Below are 16,691 nucleotides of genomic sequence, written 5' to 3'. Positions count from 1 at the left end.
AGAAGAAAAGAAAAAACCCTCATGGAAAAGTCACGGAAACAAGAGTGAAAACAACATCTAAGTCCCAGCCTAGCCCGTGCGTCCCATCATAAAAGCCAACAACTGTCCTAAATGTCATCCTCGAGAAATTTGTAGGCAAACTTGAAGTCTGCCTTTCTTCGGTTCATCCTATTATAATACGTTAGCGCAAGTTCAACTCGGATATAGCCGAGAGAGTTGATCTTACCAAGTGCTCTCGTAATCAAAGAACCGGTAAGTGCCCTGCTCGAACTCTTCGGTGATGTTCTTGGGCTCCTCGTGTCGCTGGAACCATGTCTGGTATTGCTTGTGGAACCGCCAGCTCTGGTCTTTCAGCGCCTTTGCAGCCAAGTATTGCTGTGCTGTTCCTTGCTTGTAATAGAATACGTAGAACAGCGTATCGGGATCTATCCTCGAGTAAAGCCGGGGGTCGTCGAATATGGGCAATGGCTGCGTGGGGAACCCGGACCCAGTTTGCGGCACCGGTAGGTCAGGGCGATACGTCCTCGGGATGTCGGCCTCGAAAGCACTTGGATAGCTGAGTTGACTCGACTTCATAAGACTCAGAGTGGACTGCGATAGAGGCTGGTACGGTCGTTTCCGTGCCGTCTCATACGAATCAACGAGGTCTTGTAAAGATGCAGGTAGGTGGTAGATGGACTCCTCTTCACGCTCTTCCGTAATAGACTTGACGCCGTTTGTGGATCCGTTGGTATGAGGGGCTGCGTTTGGACTGTCAGCAGAGATGCCCCAAGTGATGACGAGGGAAATGGAGATGGGACTGATGAAGAAGTGAAGATGAAACAAAATTTTATCTTATATATAACTTACCGTTAGTAGACTCCGATTGTGATGCCTCCGAGGTAGCCGGCTGCTTTCCTGATGCCTTTGATTTCTTCGTCGGCTTCGTACTTGGAGGCTCGGCATTCTCGTTGGCCACGGGTGCGGGTGCCGGGACTGGTGCAGCCACAGGCGCAGGCTGCTTGGGTTCGGAGGATTGTGGCGTCGGAGCCTGAACGGGCTGCACGAAGGAGACGGCGGGGGAGTTTGTTGCGCTCGTCCTCGACTGCGCGGGGGGCAGCGGCGAGATGCCCATGTTGAAGCCTGGTGGCGGTGGTAGAGGAGCAATGCCAACGTTGTTCTTATCGCTGGCCGCCGCTGCGGCCGCGGCAGATGCATACTTGAGCCCCTCCCCTGCCGGCCTTGTGGGGATGGAAGCAGGCTTCATGGCAGGGCTACCGCTCCCCCCATTCCCTATCGTTGATAACGGTGTATGCAGTGTCGCCAGTGCCGGTAAGGGGGACTTGGATGCCGATTTCCCCCGCGTTGACGACGCCACGGAGTCGGTATCCTTGACGGCCTTCTTCGCTTTAGGTGGCGGTTCGAGATCGTGGACGTCGTCTTGTATGGACTGGGTGTCTTGGGATGAGTTCTTCTCCGTATCCTGGCCCATGCCAAAGACGCCTTCCTCTTCTTCCAGGTCCAGCTCGTCGTAGATTTCCTCGTCGTCAATGTAGTCTTCGTTCATACCGTCGGACACATAGTAGCTGATTTGCTCTTTCAAGCCTTCCACCTGGTCGGTGTCGATGCCTCCGTTCTCCAGCGTTCTCCGGATCAGCTCCAGCTTGCCTTGATGCCACTTGTGTCGCTCGATGATCTGGTCGATCTCGGCCATGCGGTTCTCTTGGGCGGTCTTGTTCTTGCCCTTTTTCAGGGTGGCTTGTATGGATTCGTTCTCGGCCTCTAACGTCTCGATCTGTAGCTCCAGCTCATCAACCATATTGCTCAAAAACTCGCATGCCTCGACTTTGGCCTGTTCTTTGGGATCCAATTTCGCGGCGGCCTCGAGGCCCACTTTGGAGTATGCTTTCGTCTTCATGGCCTTCTCCACGGCCTTGAACTTTTCCATTTGCTAAAAGGCGAGAGAGAAAAAAAGTACATCAGTATGCGCCGGAACATGCATCAATGCCCAACATTACTGGGGGTCCACCAACAGTCTCAATCAGTTTGCGGTGCTCCAATAAGGGAGCCTTGTCCTTGATGTCGTTGCTGGCAGCCCATGTTTTGATCTGGTCGCGCAGTCTTTGCAGCTTCTTGATTTCGCGCTTGAGGTTGTCTTCCAGCTTCTCCTTCTGGGCCGGGTTATTTGACTGCTCAATCTTTTCGTAAATGGCCTCGAACTCGGCAACGCCTTCCGCCACCTTTTTGAAGCACTTGTCGACTTCTTGTTGTAGTTTCCTCGCCGCCATTTTGTCGGGAGGAGGAGGGAGAAAAGCCCGAGCGGCGTCCTTTCCGGTTTGTGCTTTGTGCCTGTTGAAAATCCGCAGCGGTCCTGCAAAGGGGGTGCAGTGAGAGTTCGTCAGAGGGGAGGTCGAGACTTGGTCCGTTTTCGTGGGGCAACCTTTATGGCCAAAGGTATGCAGGCGAGATCCGGCATGCGCCACGTGACAGTTTCGAGGCACAAGTGCGCGGCAAAGAAGCGACAGAGGCGGCCGTCTCGAGAGGTGATTCCGGAGCGCTGTCCAGACGTCGTGGTGGCGATGTTGAGCTGGAAAAGCCTTTGAAAGCGTTGGACGTGCGAGATTGAAGTTGATGAGGCCAAGTCGCGAGGCTGCACGGGCTAGCAGGCGGCATGTATTGACTGCTGTGCGGCAATTAGCCGATCGAACAAAGATTGCGGCGGAAAATTATTGAGAATGTGGTATAACTCCGTTTGAATGACATTATCGATTATGAGATTACTTGGATGACACAATTGACTGTTTTATATACAAAAAGTCCTAAATTTCAAAAGAAACGTACCTCATCAAACTCAATTGTCTCTATCATGAGGTACTTGCGCCGTGTGGGATGTCTGATAAGTGGCTACGCCGTTACTCACATGACACAAGACTTTGATACGCGCGATTCAAGGCATTTATATAGTGATTAAGGCTTCTTTTCCTGCCAAGGCGTTGATAAATCGCCGGTCTCGCTACAGAGTTTCTTCTTTTGTATCTGTACTCTTTAACTACATTTTCTGTCCAGCGGATAGATAACCCTGTCTCTCTTTTGGCTTACGCTGAGTGAGGGGGAGCAAGGCTGTCAAATTTAAGTTTCTACCCTATTCTTCCTCTAAAACATTCCAACCTTTTGCACTTTTGGTGGCACAAGGCGCCTAGTTCCGACACCGGCTGTCATAATGAAGGGTAGGTAAAACTTTCCTACTCTTTTATATGGACAAGATTCCATGTATACAAGATATAGTAGCATGATAATGTTATCTAATACTTGCAATGTGAAGCAATAATCCAGCGTGTGCTCTCTGCGTCTGTGACGGTAGAAAAGGAGCTTGTGTCGTCCATTGGCCGAGGCGTGCTCGTGTTTGCCGCGGTTGCGCCTGGCGACACAGAAAAGGAGGCTGATTCACTGGCCAACAAAGTTGTCAAGATGAAACTTTGGGACGACGAGGATGGGGGACGAGTAAGTGAAGGCTCCCTGTTGGGGTGTGAGACACAGCTAATGGCAGTGATTGGCGAATAGTGGAAAAGGAGTGTAACAGACATTGAGGGCGAGGTTCTATGCGGTGAGTACTAGCTTGGCCGTCTTCTCGGCATGTTTCAAAGCTCATGAACGAATTATCCAGTATCTCAGTTTACCCTGTTGGCAAAGACGAAGAAGGGCACCAAGCCAGATTTCCACGGCGCGGCGAATCCCGAAGAAGCGAGTCGGCTCTATCACTACTTTGTCCAGAAGGTCAAGGACATGTACCAAGTGGATCGAGTCAAGGACGGTAAATTCCAGGCCATGATGGAGGTTGCCCTTGTTAACGATGGACCGGTAAGTCACTGCTGGGTCAGGGCCAGTCTCCTCATCGTTGATGCTGTGCTAATATCGGTTGATCTTGATAGGTTACCTTGGAACTCCAAGCCGGCGCACCGGTGTCTGAGAGGTAGTGTGAAACACGATGATGGCGACATGATGCATACGATGAATGGGATAGAATTCAATACAAGATATAGAGTATATGTATTGCCTTGTTTTGAATGGATACAAGATGGCAATATAGAGCGATTGGGGTTACTACTTGATGCCTAAACAAGTGCTGGGCTATAGCTGATGATGATGATAATTCAATAGCGGCATGTTAGATCTAACTACTAAGGTAGGTAGGCCACCACAGGTGACTGGTCACTTGCATTGATTTCAAATTTGAGTGCTGTTCATTACAGCAGTAAGATGGATAGAGAAAGAAAATCCCCGATACCATTTAATGCTCGGACATGGGGTTGTTCATCGTGAGCCTGATCGTGCACCCATCCTATGTGGTAATTGCACCGCAGTTGTTGGCGACAAGGTTGCCCCCCATGCACACATGTACCGATGCATGCGGATTACATACATACAGTACATACTCACAAGCATGATGCTATAGATTATGCACATGCTGCTCCCTTGTACTCTGCAGCGGTTCTCATTGATTGTGCTCGTCTGTAGCCCGGCTTGATATGTTAAAGGTAGGCAAGTAGGGCTGCAATGATGTGTCTGTACCGCATGTACATCATATCGCATCCATGCAAATGCGCTGCGGCCCAGAAGCACCAGCCAGTCACCTCTGCTAGAAACTTCCACGGCGGCGGGGGTTGGACACTAACGTTGCCACTAACACCATTGGCGAATCCCCACTGCAAGCACTGAATGATGCCTGACCTTGCCGATGGAGGGGCAGCCGGAAGCATCAATGGAGGGGCATCGGCAGTGAAGAGTCAAAGAATTGAACCGATCAATGTCAGCACGAGCCCAAGAGTAATGTAAGAATTGAGGCAAAATTCAGTCAATACAACCTAATCAGGTACTTTTGGTACATATTAATAGTACAAGGCAGCAGGTATCGATTAACTGTGATTGTTTGATAGATGAATTGATTCGCTCTTCGTCGGTTGCCTCTGGTCAGGTTAAGTTAAATCAGGTCATCGCGTAGCTTTGTAGCTTTGTAGCTTTGTAGCTCCCCTCTCTTCTCTCCTCCTCTCCTCCTCCTCTCCATCAACCTAATTTTTTTTCCTCTCCCTCTTTCTTCCCTTTCCACCCTCTCTCTCTTCCTCTCGCAATTCTTCCCATTTACAGCCCGCCTCTGCTCTGCCTCGCTTGGCCAAAGCACCCATCGCTAGCTCGACCCCGCATCGTCATATCCAGAGAAACCCAAGGAATCTTTGCAGGCAGACGTGCTTCTTTCGCCCGTTCCACGACTCGCCCAGCTTTTAAACCTCTTTTTTCTCTCTCCCTCACTCCCCAGATCAGGTTTCCCCAATTCGACTCTCTCCCCTAATACATTCCACTCCTCTCTACAACTCTCGATATGGCTTCCGAAACCGAGACCAAGGCCGCGCGCCCCCGCGTCTTCTTCGACATCACTCTTGGCGGCAAGCCTCTTGGTCGAATCAACATGGAGCTGTACTCTGATCTCGTGCCCAAGACGGCCGAGAACTTCCGTGCTCTCTGCACTGGTGAGAAGGGAGTGGGCAAGTCAGGCAAGCCTCTGCATTACAAGGGCTCCACCTTCCATCGAGTAATCAAGCAGTTTATGATTCAGGTATGACCGAACCTGCGTTGCTCTTTTGTTCTGGTCGCACGACCTCTGCGCAAAACCTTTTCTAACATGAGCTTTTCCAGGGTGGTGATTTCACAGCTGGAGACGGTACTGGCGGCGAATCCATCTACGGCGCCAAGTTCGAGGACGAGGCTTTCCCCAAGAAGCATGAGAAGCCCTTCCTGCTATCCATGGCCAACGCCGGCCCTAGTACGTTACACCTTTCTCCATGTGCTCCAAAGCTTCATCTAACTAATACATTTTCTCCCAGACACCAACGGCTCTCAATTCTTCATCACCACTGTCCCCACGCCTCATCTGGATGGCAAGCACGTGGTCTTCGGCGAAGTCCTCAACGGCAAGTCCATCGTCCGCCAAATCGAAAACGTCCGCACCGAGGCTGGTGACCGACCCTCCCGCGACGCCGTCATCGCCGACTGTGGCGAGCTCTCCGGTGACGAAGCCCTGAGCGCCGATGTCAAGCAACCCGATGCTCTGGGCGATCCCCACGAAGACTTCCCCGAGGACTGCGCTACGCCCCCCGATGCCAAGACTACCCACAAGATTGCCTCAGACTGCAAAGACTTTGGCAACAAGGCGTTCAAGGCCGGCAACATCACTCTAGGTCTTGAGAAGTACGAAAAGGGCCTGCGGTACCTCAACGAGGAGCCTGACTTGGATGACTGGCCCGAAGGCAAGGCCCAGCTCGACGCCCTCCGCTTCTCCCTCAACAACAACTCTGCTCTCTTGCACATCAAGCTAGAGGCCTGGTCAGAGGCCGTCCGCAGCGCCACGTCCGCCCTCGCCATTGCCGGCATCGCCCCCGCGGACCGAGCAAAGGCCTTTTACCGCCGTGGCTTTGCCAACGTCCGTCAAAAGGACGAGGAGGAGGCCCTCAAGGATCTCGAGGAGGCTCACAAGCTGGCACCCAACGACTCTGCCGTCAACGTCGAGCTCAATGCCGTGCGAACCAAGGCCGCTGCCAAGGCGGCAAAGGAGAAGGCCGCGTACAAGAAGTTCTTTCAGTAGATGAATATCTCTAGTATCTAAAAACGATTAAAACAAGCAAACATACAAGAAAGAACAGCAAAACGGGGGATATGGCGGACAAGTCGTTGAAAAAAAAACATCTTTATTAAGCATGGTAGGCGTAAAGGTTAGAGCAAGAAAACCAGCAGACTCTCTGCGATAAGTTTACCGTGGAAGAAGGAGGGAAGATACCACCAGCACACTTATTTACATACACATAAATTAAAAAAAAAGTTCAAATTGTGTTGCCTTAATTAGCATTATATGGTATTACGTATCAAGTGAAAGCAAAAACAAAAAAGAGTTGTCACAGTGAACAAAATGTCGTAGATACAAAAGAGAGAGAGAGCTGATTACAAAAGCCAAATGAAAGAAGCAACCACAAGAGCACGACAAAAAGGAGATGAAAAGTCACGTAGGGAAGAAAAAAAAGAAGGAGAAAGAAAGATCACGTAGAGAAGAATGAAAAGAAGGTAAGAAAGAAACAAGGTTATCTAGTAAGAAAGAAGAAGAAAAGGGGGTAATTTGGATATCGTTTGCTTATGCCAAAACCCCTTTCCTCCCCCCTCCACAATGCCCTTACTGCCAAAACAAAAACACAACTGGCCACAAAAAAGCCCATCCATCTAACAAGAATGCTTTGCCGATTTTTTCGCATAAACAATACATATATGCTCCTCTCAGACCCGATTACCATCTCAAGGGAATCCTCATCCAACATTTGCGAACTGGGCGGGAAAAATACCAGAGGGAAAATTAGAAGAGAAAAAGACAAATGAGAAGAGGATGGGAATGAAACCCCCTTTCCGTTCACAAAAGGCACCTTTTGATATCAAAGTCGGAAAAGACAAAGCGGAAAACAGTAAAGAAAGAACTCGGGAAAACAGTAACGAGAGCGGAGCTGGTATCTTTTCCCCTATATTTTTTCCCCCTTTCCCCTCTCAAGTAAATCTAATTTGCCATTGATGCCACATCACAAGGACCATGCACAGGAGCCAAGCCCTTTTAGACAGCGAGGGAAAAGTAAGGAAAGAAAGAAAGGGATCAAACTGCGATAATGTATATAGGTATGAAAACGAGAGGACCTCCAGTGATGATGATGATAACTCCCCATAATCTATTCAGCCCATCAATCCGATACGGAAAAGACAGCTTTGAACAAGATATAGAGAGAGAAAAATATATAAAATGAAAAGAGCGTAATGAAAGATGGGAGTGAAGCTTTCGACAACTTTCTCCATGCAAGAGCCATTATGTCCCAACACCATTTTGTGTATCCAACCGGAAGACGTCTAAAGGAAAACCAGACAAGAGCTAGATGTAGATAGCCTGAGTAAAAGTGGAAAGTAAGAAATAAAAATGAAGAGAAAAGGAAAAAACAAAGATAATCAAAAGCTGGTGCAAAGGGATTCCCCTTGTGTGGATTCTTCGTAGGTTGATACTCTCCACAATCCAAGTCATGTATATGTTTGTGCGCGTGTATATATATCCAAAGAAGAGGAAGTGCGGGCTCATCTTGACCCTTTGGTTTCTGGACTCTCGGCTCTTGAGCCACCAATCTTCATGATGCCGCTTAAAAGACTCCTGCCAACTTTTCCATTCTTCTGCTTCACACTCCCGGTGGCCGAGCCGCTTGTGTTTCGGGGACTGTTCCCCTTCTTCGAGTCCGCTTCGTCTCTTCCGCGCTTCCATTCTTTACTGCGTCTTTTTTCTTTCGAATCCCCGCCCCCATCGCTGCTGGAGCTACCGGGGGGCCGCTCGTAGCTGCTAGGCATAGAGGATGGGTTTCCTACGTAATATGGGTGATACGGTCCGGTAAAATTGACCTGTTCCAGGATTTCGGCAAGTTGGTCGGCAGACATGAACGAAGGGACCTCTCTGTTCCGGAAATCCACCACTTTGGCTAGGCAAGCGTCGGCGCGCTTTTGCAAACCAAAGCACAAGTCGTTAAATATCAACAACTCTCCGTCTACCTGGGACTGCTTGACGTCAATGGGACGCGAATCCACCCATAACTTGACAAGACTCGCGAAGCCCCGGGCCTGGTCGATCAAGTATGGTAGACTGGGGAATCCTTCGCGTGCTGTAGGCCCCAAGCGGTTCAGGATGGTGACAGGTGTGATGTAGCTGGGGGGTAGGGTGCGGCCGCCTCGATCGGCTGGGATGCCACAAACGTGGTCGATGAAGCCTCGGAAAGTCTGCCGTTGTTGAGTTAGGAAGCGGTTCATCGGTTCCATATATTCTTCTCGCTTTCCAAACGTTGAAAGGTTGGAAAGTTTCTGTAGAGCCTTGGCAATGAGCGTCAAGGTACGTTGTGCTTGTGGTCTAGGATGATCTCGAAGTAACCCAAACAGCTTGGGTGAGAGGATAGCAGGGCATATGAATCGCAAGAAAAGGAATCCCGAGATGGATGTGTAGCTGACGGTGCGGAGGAAGTCGCCATAGCGGTCGTCGGCTACGGCGCGGATGTACTTGAGAACGTGCCTCAATTCTGCTGGTATCCTTTCGGCCGAATCTGCGATGCACAACCAGATTTCCGTCGTGAGGTGGATAAGACGGCCCCAGTGTTGATCCAGGTCTCCTCCGGTGTGTGCCAGCTTGCTCGGATCAACCTCGCAATCCGGATTCAATTCGTTAATCTCGTATATCTTGTCCTGTAATATTTCTTCCAGGTATTCTTTGCCCAAGCGTCGCATGTGGAACTCGAGAGACTGTGTTAGCAACGAGTTACCTCTGAAGAGTAGGTTGGCCTCTCCGGCCAGTGTCCTGTGGATGTCGCGGACCATCAGCTCTCGCTCGTTGGAGGATTCCATCGATTCACTCGATTTGAGTCTATTGCTAAACCGGTACTTCTTGATTGAGGTCTGGCTTCCTATTCCATCAATCTCATCCTCAACCAGAGCCATTAGCCACTCGCTTGCAGAACCAGAGGCCTGGAAGATGTTGAGAAACAGCTCCGATAGTGTCCGAAGCTGGCCGGGCAGAGATGCAGAGATGAGTGTGGTCAGGCCCGTAGGGAATCGGTGCAGAATCTCGGATAGTGGCTCGTATTCTTTCGACAGAAGGGCAACATGCTCGTCGTGAAACACCTTGATTAGCATCGACCCAATATTCTGCTGTTTTTCATCCAAGATGGGCTGCCACTGTTCCTGTCCCTGGCCTCTCTCCAAGTCGTTCAAGGGGATTCTTACGCTCCCGCAAATAATCTCTGGTGAGCTTGCCGACTTTGAGTACCCGTCAGGCCCACAGTCCACTCGCTTTAGCACAATGGAGAGGTCTTGAATTATCGGCGGTAAGTCGTTAAACTCGCAATCCTCTCTCCAAAAGGGATTCTTTGTGTCCATCTTGGTAGTCGTTCTGGCTCTGACTTCGCCATCTAAGATGACTTCTGCCAGATAGCTTCCGACTAAAGGATCCGGGCCAACTCTGCCGCACTTCTCAGGCGAAAACCATTCAACGCTTGGAGTGGCCTTGATCTTGGCCTCTATCACTCTTACTCTGATGATTTTCTCCATGCGGAAAACCTCTCCCGGTTGATCTTTCTCGATATCGGCAACATCCTGAATCTCATCCGTCTGAGGGTCGTCCAGGCAGAAGATGTCGGGAACGGCAAATGTCCGAAGCAGGGCGAACCAAACCTCGAAGTCGATGCGGCTGTCGACGGCCAGATAGACGGGTCGGAAAATGGAAACGTGGGTGGCCGTGGAGGCATAGATGGGGAAAATAGCAATGCAATATTCTTCCTCCAGGACGCTGCGGTCGAGGCCCTGGATGGCGCACCGGGAAAGCTGCGACAGTTCGATGCTAGACAAGACTGAGACGTCGTTCTCCATCAGGAGCCTAAACTCTCCATTATCCTGTAAAACGCATGAAATCCTTCTCCAAAACATGGAGGGGTGCATGAGATCCCTCGTTGACGATCGCTGGACGACGGCACGTGCTGACCTTGGAGGGCCCTTGTCCCAGAGCATGAACTTGCCGACCTTGATGATGTTTGTGGCTCTCGCCGCATCGCTCGACTTGGCCCGCCGCCTCATCTCCGGGCGAATGGGCCCAGAAGGGCTGTTAGGTTTTCCGTTGGGTACTTTGAGGTTGAGAGGCGCGAGCTGCTGCCAGCACAAGAGCGCCGCGAGCCACAGCTCCAGCTCCTCCGATATAATGGGCCTAAGCAGAAGCTCCAGGCCCAGTTGGTTGGGGACAATCTCTAGGCATTCCCTCTCGGCATCGGGGTAGCCTGTGACGTGAACTTTGCAGCCTCGCAGGTCGGAAACCAGAGGGATGTGGAAGGAAGCGCTCTGGCCGGTATGGCCCAGCCCGAACATGAGAGTGCCCTTCTCCTCGTCGATGTACGCCATTCCGGTGTGCCATGTTCCCTGGTACTCACCCTGGTATTCTAGTTCGCCACGCATTCGCCCGCCCAGAGCCTTCATTAGCGATATTAGGCGGTTCGCATCGTCGGTTGGGATGGGGTACGGGAAGGAATCGACAGAGGGCTGGGGTGCGACTAATGGCGAGGTCGGTCGAGAAGGTTGACGCTTTAGAAGCCGTCGATTGTGGTGAGATAATTTGCTCTTGTCCTTGGAGGCGGAGGTTGGGGTTGAGATTTCCGGGACTCTGACGGTCGGTATCGTCGAGTAGCTCGGGTCCGAACTTGGCGTCAACGATTTTGGGTCGTCGATGGAGGGCTGCGACCCGGACGAGACGCTGCTAACTCGATGTCGAAACTCGGCTGCTGAAGACGGCCCTCGTGGCCCTAGCATAGAGGCGTCCATTGTACGCGTCCTGGGCCGTATCGGGGGACCGTTTGAACTTCTCTGCTGGTGAGTCGCGGGGCTGGAGTCTGTGCCATCCGAAGAATCGCAAGCAGCATCGCTGGTGAAGACGACACCTTGGCGACGGCCAATGCTGCCCGGGATAGACCTAGGCGAGCCCTGCTGAGAACCAATGCCGCGGGATGGGTGGGCCATGGTTGAATCAGAAAGCGCAGCGCTCGCAGCACCACCTTGACCTGGAGGGAGGTCAGGTGTGATGGAACGACCAGGTCTCGGGCTGGCATTGACCCTAAATGAAGACCTGAGATTCGAAGCGCTGAGGCGCTCCAAGTTGATCCGGTGGAATTCGAGAGGGGTTTGGGGCCGCTGTCGCTGCTTCTGCATATGGCCCTGGTGGTAATGCCGACTCTGGATTAGGCTCTGATCCTGGGCCTGTCGTTGCTGCTGCCGCTGCAGCAGGGCCTGGTCCTCGCTATCGCTACCGCCCTCGTGCAGGCGGGTTGCATATCCATCCATGACTGGCGGTGACATGCTCATGCCATTGTTCAACACCATGCGGACTCCAGTGCCACATCGAACGTCGCCGCTGTTACTATTGCCACTACTCGTCGTACCTGTAGCACTTGTCGGGCTGTTCTTGTTCTTGTTGGCACTGACGTCGTCTTGGACGCTGCTGTTACGGTCGTTGCTTAGTCTTCGGAACGCTGGGTCTGGCGATGGGCGACGACTGCTTGTTGAAACGTCCGCTGCGCCGGTATCAGTACTATCATTTGTCACTCTCAGGTACATGTATCGTGCCGTTCACGCTCCAATACCGACGATGCTGCCGTTGCCGTGGTCGTAGCGGGGTTCTCGACTGTTCGCGGCGCTACGTTGCGGACTAGGGGACCGTAGATGGGGGTTGCAACAGGGCCGGAGTGGAGGCACAATGGGGATGCGGCAGGGTAGCAATGGGTGCTAGGAGGTATTGTGCTGTGGACGGAACACCGAGGATGCCAGTTAGACCTGATTCGGTGGAGCGGGAAGAAGGCGCTGAGTGAATTTACCTGATGCCAGAGGGGAGGGATCTGGATCTTGGGTCTGTACAGTACAGTACGATAGGTTCTCGCAGTTCCCTTCCCCACGATGACTTGGGGAGAGAGGAGAGAAGAGGAAGAAGGAGGGAGAGTGCGTTCTGTGGTGTTCTGGAGTGTGTGTGTGTGAAAGTGTGTGTGCCAGCTATCTGCGGGATTGCCCACGGTTGGTTATCCCCTTGCTAAACACGTAGATACCACATAGAGAGAGTTTGCGTGCTGCAGGCTCGCGTGGTAAGCCGTCGACTTGTCCCTGGCAGCACCGGCAGTAGTCTCTCCTTGGCTGCGCAGCGCCTCAGTCGACTTGCTGTCTCTTTGGCGTGCTTACAAGTACGAGTCACTGTATGGCTGCCGGACGCACCCTGGGAATAGAGTTCCGGCCAAAAGTCGCCGGAGGCTTCTGAGACGGGCCTTGACGTCGTGTGAGGATGCTAGTGGCCCGTCCGTCTCAGCGACTGTGCTCGCATACCCACAGCGGACACAGGCGCAAACCAAAGTCCTTAAGCGGGGACCCCTTGGGGCATCCAGGCATTCGTGGTGCTGCGGTGTCGATCCAACGGAGTCCAACGGAGCCCCTGCCAGAGAGGTTACGGGGATACGGGACCAGAGCGGTGGGATGGCCAGTTGGGCGGTGGACAAGCACAAGTAATTGAAGCCTAGCTCTAGGAGGATTTTGTTCGTTCGGCCGGACAAATGGACTGGCGAGATGGGCCCGAATTGGCCGCCGTGCTGCTGTATCCGCTTGCTGTGGCCTTGGCGAGCACGATGCTGGATCGCAAAATGTACTTTTTGTGCGGTGCTAGGCTTGATGCAGTCGGTGTCGTATGTACGAAGTAAGAAAGGAACGAGGACCTTTTGGTGTTCTTGCAGCAGCAACGCCGCAATTTGATGCCTCGTAGCAGGCCTATTCAAAACTTGATCTCGTGTCGACCGGCAGCCTGGCTCGGCCAATGTCAGCTTTCGGGAATTTCTCTCTGCCTTTTTGCAGCAATTCTAGCTTTTTCCAAAAATTGGAGGGCTGGCTGCCTTGCAGACCTTGTTCGTTTTCTCCCCCTCAAAAGCCGCTACCGGGCCTCTTGACACTTCCGGCAGGTGAAGCCAGAAGCTAACGACAGGTGAGAGGAACCGCCCAAAAAGGATCTGGAGCCCAAGAAAAAAATCCAATTGACACACGATAGACAGACGAGAGAGGCGAGCTGTGTGTGAAGTGTGAAGTGTGAAGATGAAGAAGACTTCTAATTGCGTGCAGAGAAAGAGAAATGGAACAAGTACGATGAGAATCTTCTGATGGGAGAGGCGGAAGCGGAAGGGGCTGTCAGCAGTACTTGAGCAGGAGCGATGCTCAGTTGCAGCCTTCCCGTCCCCTGGAAGACGGCTCATGCTCAGCCCGAGGCTGTCAGTCGATACACGCGATGTTCCTTGGATCTTACATATTACACATCACCTCGTACGAATATTACTACGAGTACTAACCGTACTCCGAACGGCTGCTCCTATTACTACTACAGTACGAAACTCCGTGCTATATCCAACAACTACCAGGCCGCAGGCTACCGGCAGGCAGGCAACAGACAACAGGCAACAGGCAGCATACCACCAAGTCAGGGTATCACCAGGGACAGAGCCTCTTTGCTATGCGCAATGGGTTTTGATACTTTGTACAAGCAGGCCGTCTGTCATCAACGGGATGAGGTCTCACTAGCAAAGCTATCTATCTCCAGCCGTACCGACCCGTGTTCGTTCCGCCTAAATTAGAGAGCGATGCCACGAAATCAAATCAATCTTGGGCTGCTAGCTGGGAGCCGGGCGCCACTGCTCTCTCGTCTGCCTGTCCATGTCATATTCCCTCGCCAGGGCCGGAGAGCCTAGCGGCTGATGATGATACAGGACGTGTGAGCTTGTGACAGTGAATGTGCCCGTCTTGTATTAACGGAGCTTCGTGCGACCAGAGTCTTACCTGCGGCTAGTGATGCGTTATACAGATGACGCCCTGCTGGACCCGTCCTGCACCGAAGCATTGGAAACCCGGACGAGGCCGAACAGTGGCAATGGCAGCATTACACGGAACACGGTCAATCAATCGACTTGACAAGCGACCAGCATCGAGGCCATAGCATAGCATCAAACTGCCGTAAGCCCATCAGCACCATGTCTGGCTCGCTGGCTAGTGGCGTCACGGTGGAGCTAAGAGCACGACATGGATCAGAACAGCATCAACTCGACAGATGCTCTAGCACCTGTCAGCGTTCAAGGCAACGTCATGCTAATTATAAATCAGATGGGCTGGTCACCGTCTCTTGGGAAAGACGATGGAAGAATTGGTGGCTACAGTGCAGAGCTGGCAGAGATGGAGCTGGTACCAATGGTGATGCAGTGGTGCCTACCGAATCTAGAGGCTGAAATACAAGCACCTCACATGTATCAGACCAATACGGAGTACTCGTATGCCTCTCTGGTGGATGACGCTACAAGATCAGAGGACGGGAAATCCTCAACATGGTCAAAAGCGGTGTGCCGGGCTCTGTTCTCGAACCTTGCTCGAGTCTTGCGTACGCAACTCCATATGTTGGGGCTCGTCGGTGAGCCCCCGTGAGCGAACCGTCGACTTGGATCTTAGGACGGGGAGTGTCCCAGGGATCATCATTCCCATGCTAATCCCCGTCATGGATTCTCCGAGCCTCGTCCTTGGTCCTTGGGTATAGGCATTGCCAGGACGGTAATAGTGCTCCGGACTAGTATTGCTACTATTCCCAAGCAGCATTTCTGACCACCTGTGCGAGGATAGGATAGACGGGACCAGGTACAGCCGGCACTCACTCGCAGTTCGACCAGAAGCCACCCCCACAGATACCAGCCCAGCCAGGGTTAAACCGTTTTTTCTTCTTTCTTCTTCTTTTCTTAAGAGGGGCGTGCTCCGTGGCCCAGACTGTTTACGGCGTGGCTCCGCTAGAGGCTGGAGGGCCTGTCCCTGGTAGCGTCTTTGGATCGGTCAGATGGTCATTCTGGATGGGTTGATTATTTTTCTCTCAATTGATATTTATGCCACGGTTGACGCGATAGACGACTGGGAAAAAGGAGTGAGTGACAATGGGAGAGACGAAACAGGATTTGGTTGCGAATCAAGGGCCTATCACATGGGGCCCAGCTGGTCCAACTGTCTGGGGACACTTGTGATGAATAACTTGAAGCGCAAAAATCCGGACTCGTCGTGCCAACAAGTAGCACCACGTTGACTCCCTCGTAGGACAATAAGTGCTAGTAATTCCCGCTGCGAGACATGCATGCGAGTTACTGTGGCACCCGTCTCGCCTGCTTGGAAATGGAGTAACCGGCCATGAGATGAGGACAAGAGAATCTCAATGCCGCGAAAATTTATTTCATCTTGTCATCTCCAGGCTGGTTGACAAGCAAATACCACTCAGCACACCTCCTTTGTCGTACTTTGGACGGAGTGTGTCCGAAGGGGGCCAATGGGGGCCAATCACACGGGCGTTCCTGGCAGTAGAATGGAAGCGTAGCATTGGATGCAGGGTCGTTTGATTAGCTTCTCACTCAGCAATGGAAAGCAAAGTTTTCTTTTTCTTCTTCTTTGTTCCTCTCCCTCACGGTATTCGTCTTTGCAAGGGAAAAATCGAGACATTCATGCCACGTTTGTCTTTAATTTGGTCTCACACGTTACACGATGCGCAATTTCCGGCCCAAGACACGATGAACCCACGAAATACACTACATAAGGAGGTAGTAAACACTTCATTCCAAACAAAACTGATAGTCCCTAATACTACCATAGGCAAGTACTGTAGCAGATGGGAGTGAATGATATGGTACCAGGTAATTAATTAATTAGAGTGGTCTCCGTCTCCCGTAAGGATTTGCCGTCCGATTCATCGTACTGTAGCACCTTTGGTTCCCGCCCATCTGAAACTGTTCCGACACATCCAACATAAGCTGACCCGAAAAAAAAGACGAGATGGAAAAAAAAAAAATCTCACACATTTGGCTCAGGGAATCTCCACAATGTGAAACATGATGGCCTCTAGCACGCGACACGAAAAAAAATTCTATAATCTCATCTAATTTTTCAATTTTTTTTGAGGAAACTTCGCCATTGTGGCGAGAAAAATCAAGGATGCGTTACGCCTTCCCCCCTTACGATATACAGACACATGACATGCCTTGCATAGTATACAACGTCGTAGTAAACAAGTTTTGAGAAGAAAAAAAGCACTCACC

At 51.7% G+C, this 16,691-nt stretch overlaps 4 protein-coding genes across 4 annotated transcripts; 2 read left to right on the top strand and 2 right to left on the bottom strand.

The window, feature by feature from the left end:
• Positions 1-107: 107 nt before the first annotated feature.
• On the bottom strand, positions 108-2,267 carry M431DRAFT_481824 (hypothetical protein; the record flags this gene model as incomplete). Its single annotated transcript, XM_024915986.1, has 4 exons — positions 108-168; positions 227-740; positions 850-1,930; positions 1,998-2,267. The coding sequence occupies 4 exons, from the start codon at positions 2,265-2,267 to the stop codon at positions 108-110; spliced, it is 1,926 nt and encodes a 641-aa protein (XP_024774285.1).
• A 701-nt stretch (positions 2,268-2,968) lies between these two features.
• M431DRAFT_16560 (hypothetical protein) lies at positions 2,969-4,257 on the top strand. Its single transcript, XM_024913006.1, has 5 exons — positions 2,969-3,206; positions 3,302-3,480; positions 3,541-3,583; positions 3,644-3,837; positions 3,909-4,257. Exons 1-5 carry the CDS (start codon positions 3,200-3,202, stop codon positions 3,951-3,953), a joined length of 468 nt encoding a protein of 155 aa, XP_024774284.1. The 5' UTR covers positions 2,969-3,199; the 3' UTR covers positions 3,954-4,257.
• A 1,096-nt stretch (positions 4,258-5,353) lies between these two features.
• On the top strand, positions 5,354-6,613 carry M431DRAFT_85093 (hypothetical protein; the record flags this gene model as incomplete). Its single annotated transcript, XM_024923514.1, has 3 exons — positions 5,354-5,587; positions 5,668-5,794; positions 5,856-6,613. The coding sequence occupies 3 exons, from the start codon at positions 5,354-5,356 to the stop codon at positions 6,611-6,613; spliced, it is 1,119 nt and encodes a 372-aa protein (XP_024774283.1).
• Positions 6,614-8,124: 1,511 nt separating this feature from the next.
• M431DRAFT_494826 (hypothetical protein) lies at positions 8,125-11,385 on the bottom strand (the record flags this gene model as incomplete). Its single annotated transcript, XM_024917285.1, has 1 exon — positions 8,125-11,385. The coding sequence occupies one exon, from the start codon at positions 11,383-11,385 to the stop codon at positions 8,125-8,127; it is 3,261 nt and encodes a 1,086-aa protein (XP_024774282.1).
• Positions 11,386-16,691: the final 5,306 nt, after the last annotated feature.

The sequence above is a fragment of the Trichoderma harzianum genome (assembly GCF_003025095.1).
Source record: "Trichoderma harzianum CBS 226.95 unplaced genomic scaffold M431scaffold_6, whole genome shotgun sequence".
Taxonomy (NCBI): Eukaryota; Fungi; Ascomycota; class Sordariomycetes; order Hypocreales; family Hypocreaceae; genus Trichoderma; species Trichoderma harzianum.
Note: the sequence above shows the minus strand (reverse complement) of the source record. Positions and strands in the feature narration are given on the sequence as shown.

Excerpts from the sequence above, each read along its gene's own strand:
- M431DRAFT_16560 (XM_024913006.1), top strand. Across the intron at positions 3,584-3,643 it reads TGAGGGCGAGGTTCTATGCG|TATCTCAGTTTACCCTGTTG; the intron begins GTGAGTACTAGC and ends CGAATTATCCAG. Across the intron at positions 3,838-3,908 it reads CCCTTGTTAACGATGGACCG|GTTACCTTGGAACTCCAAGC; the intron begins GTAAGTCACTGC and ends TGATCTTGATAG.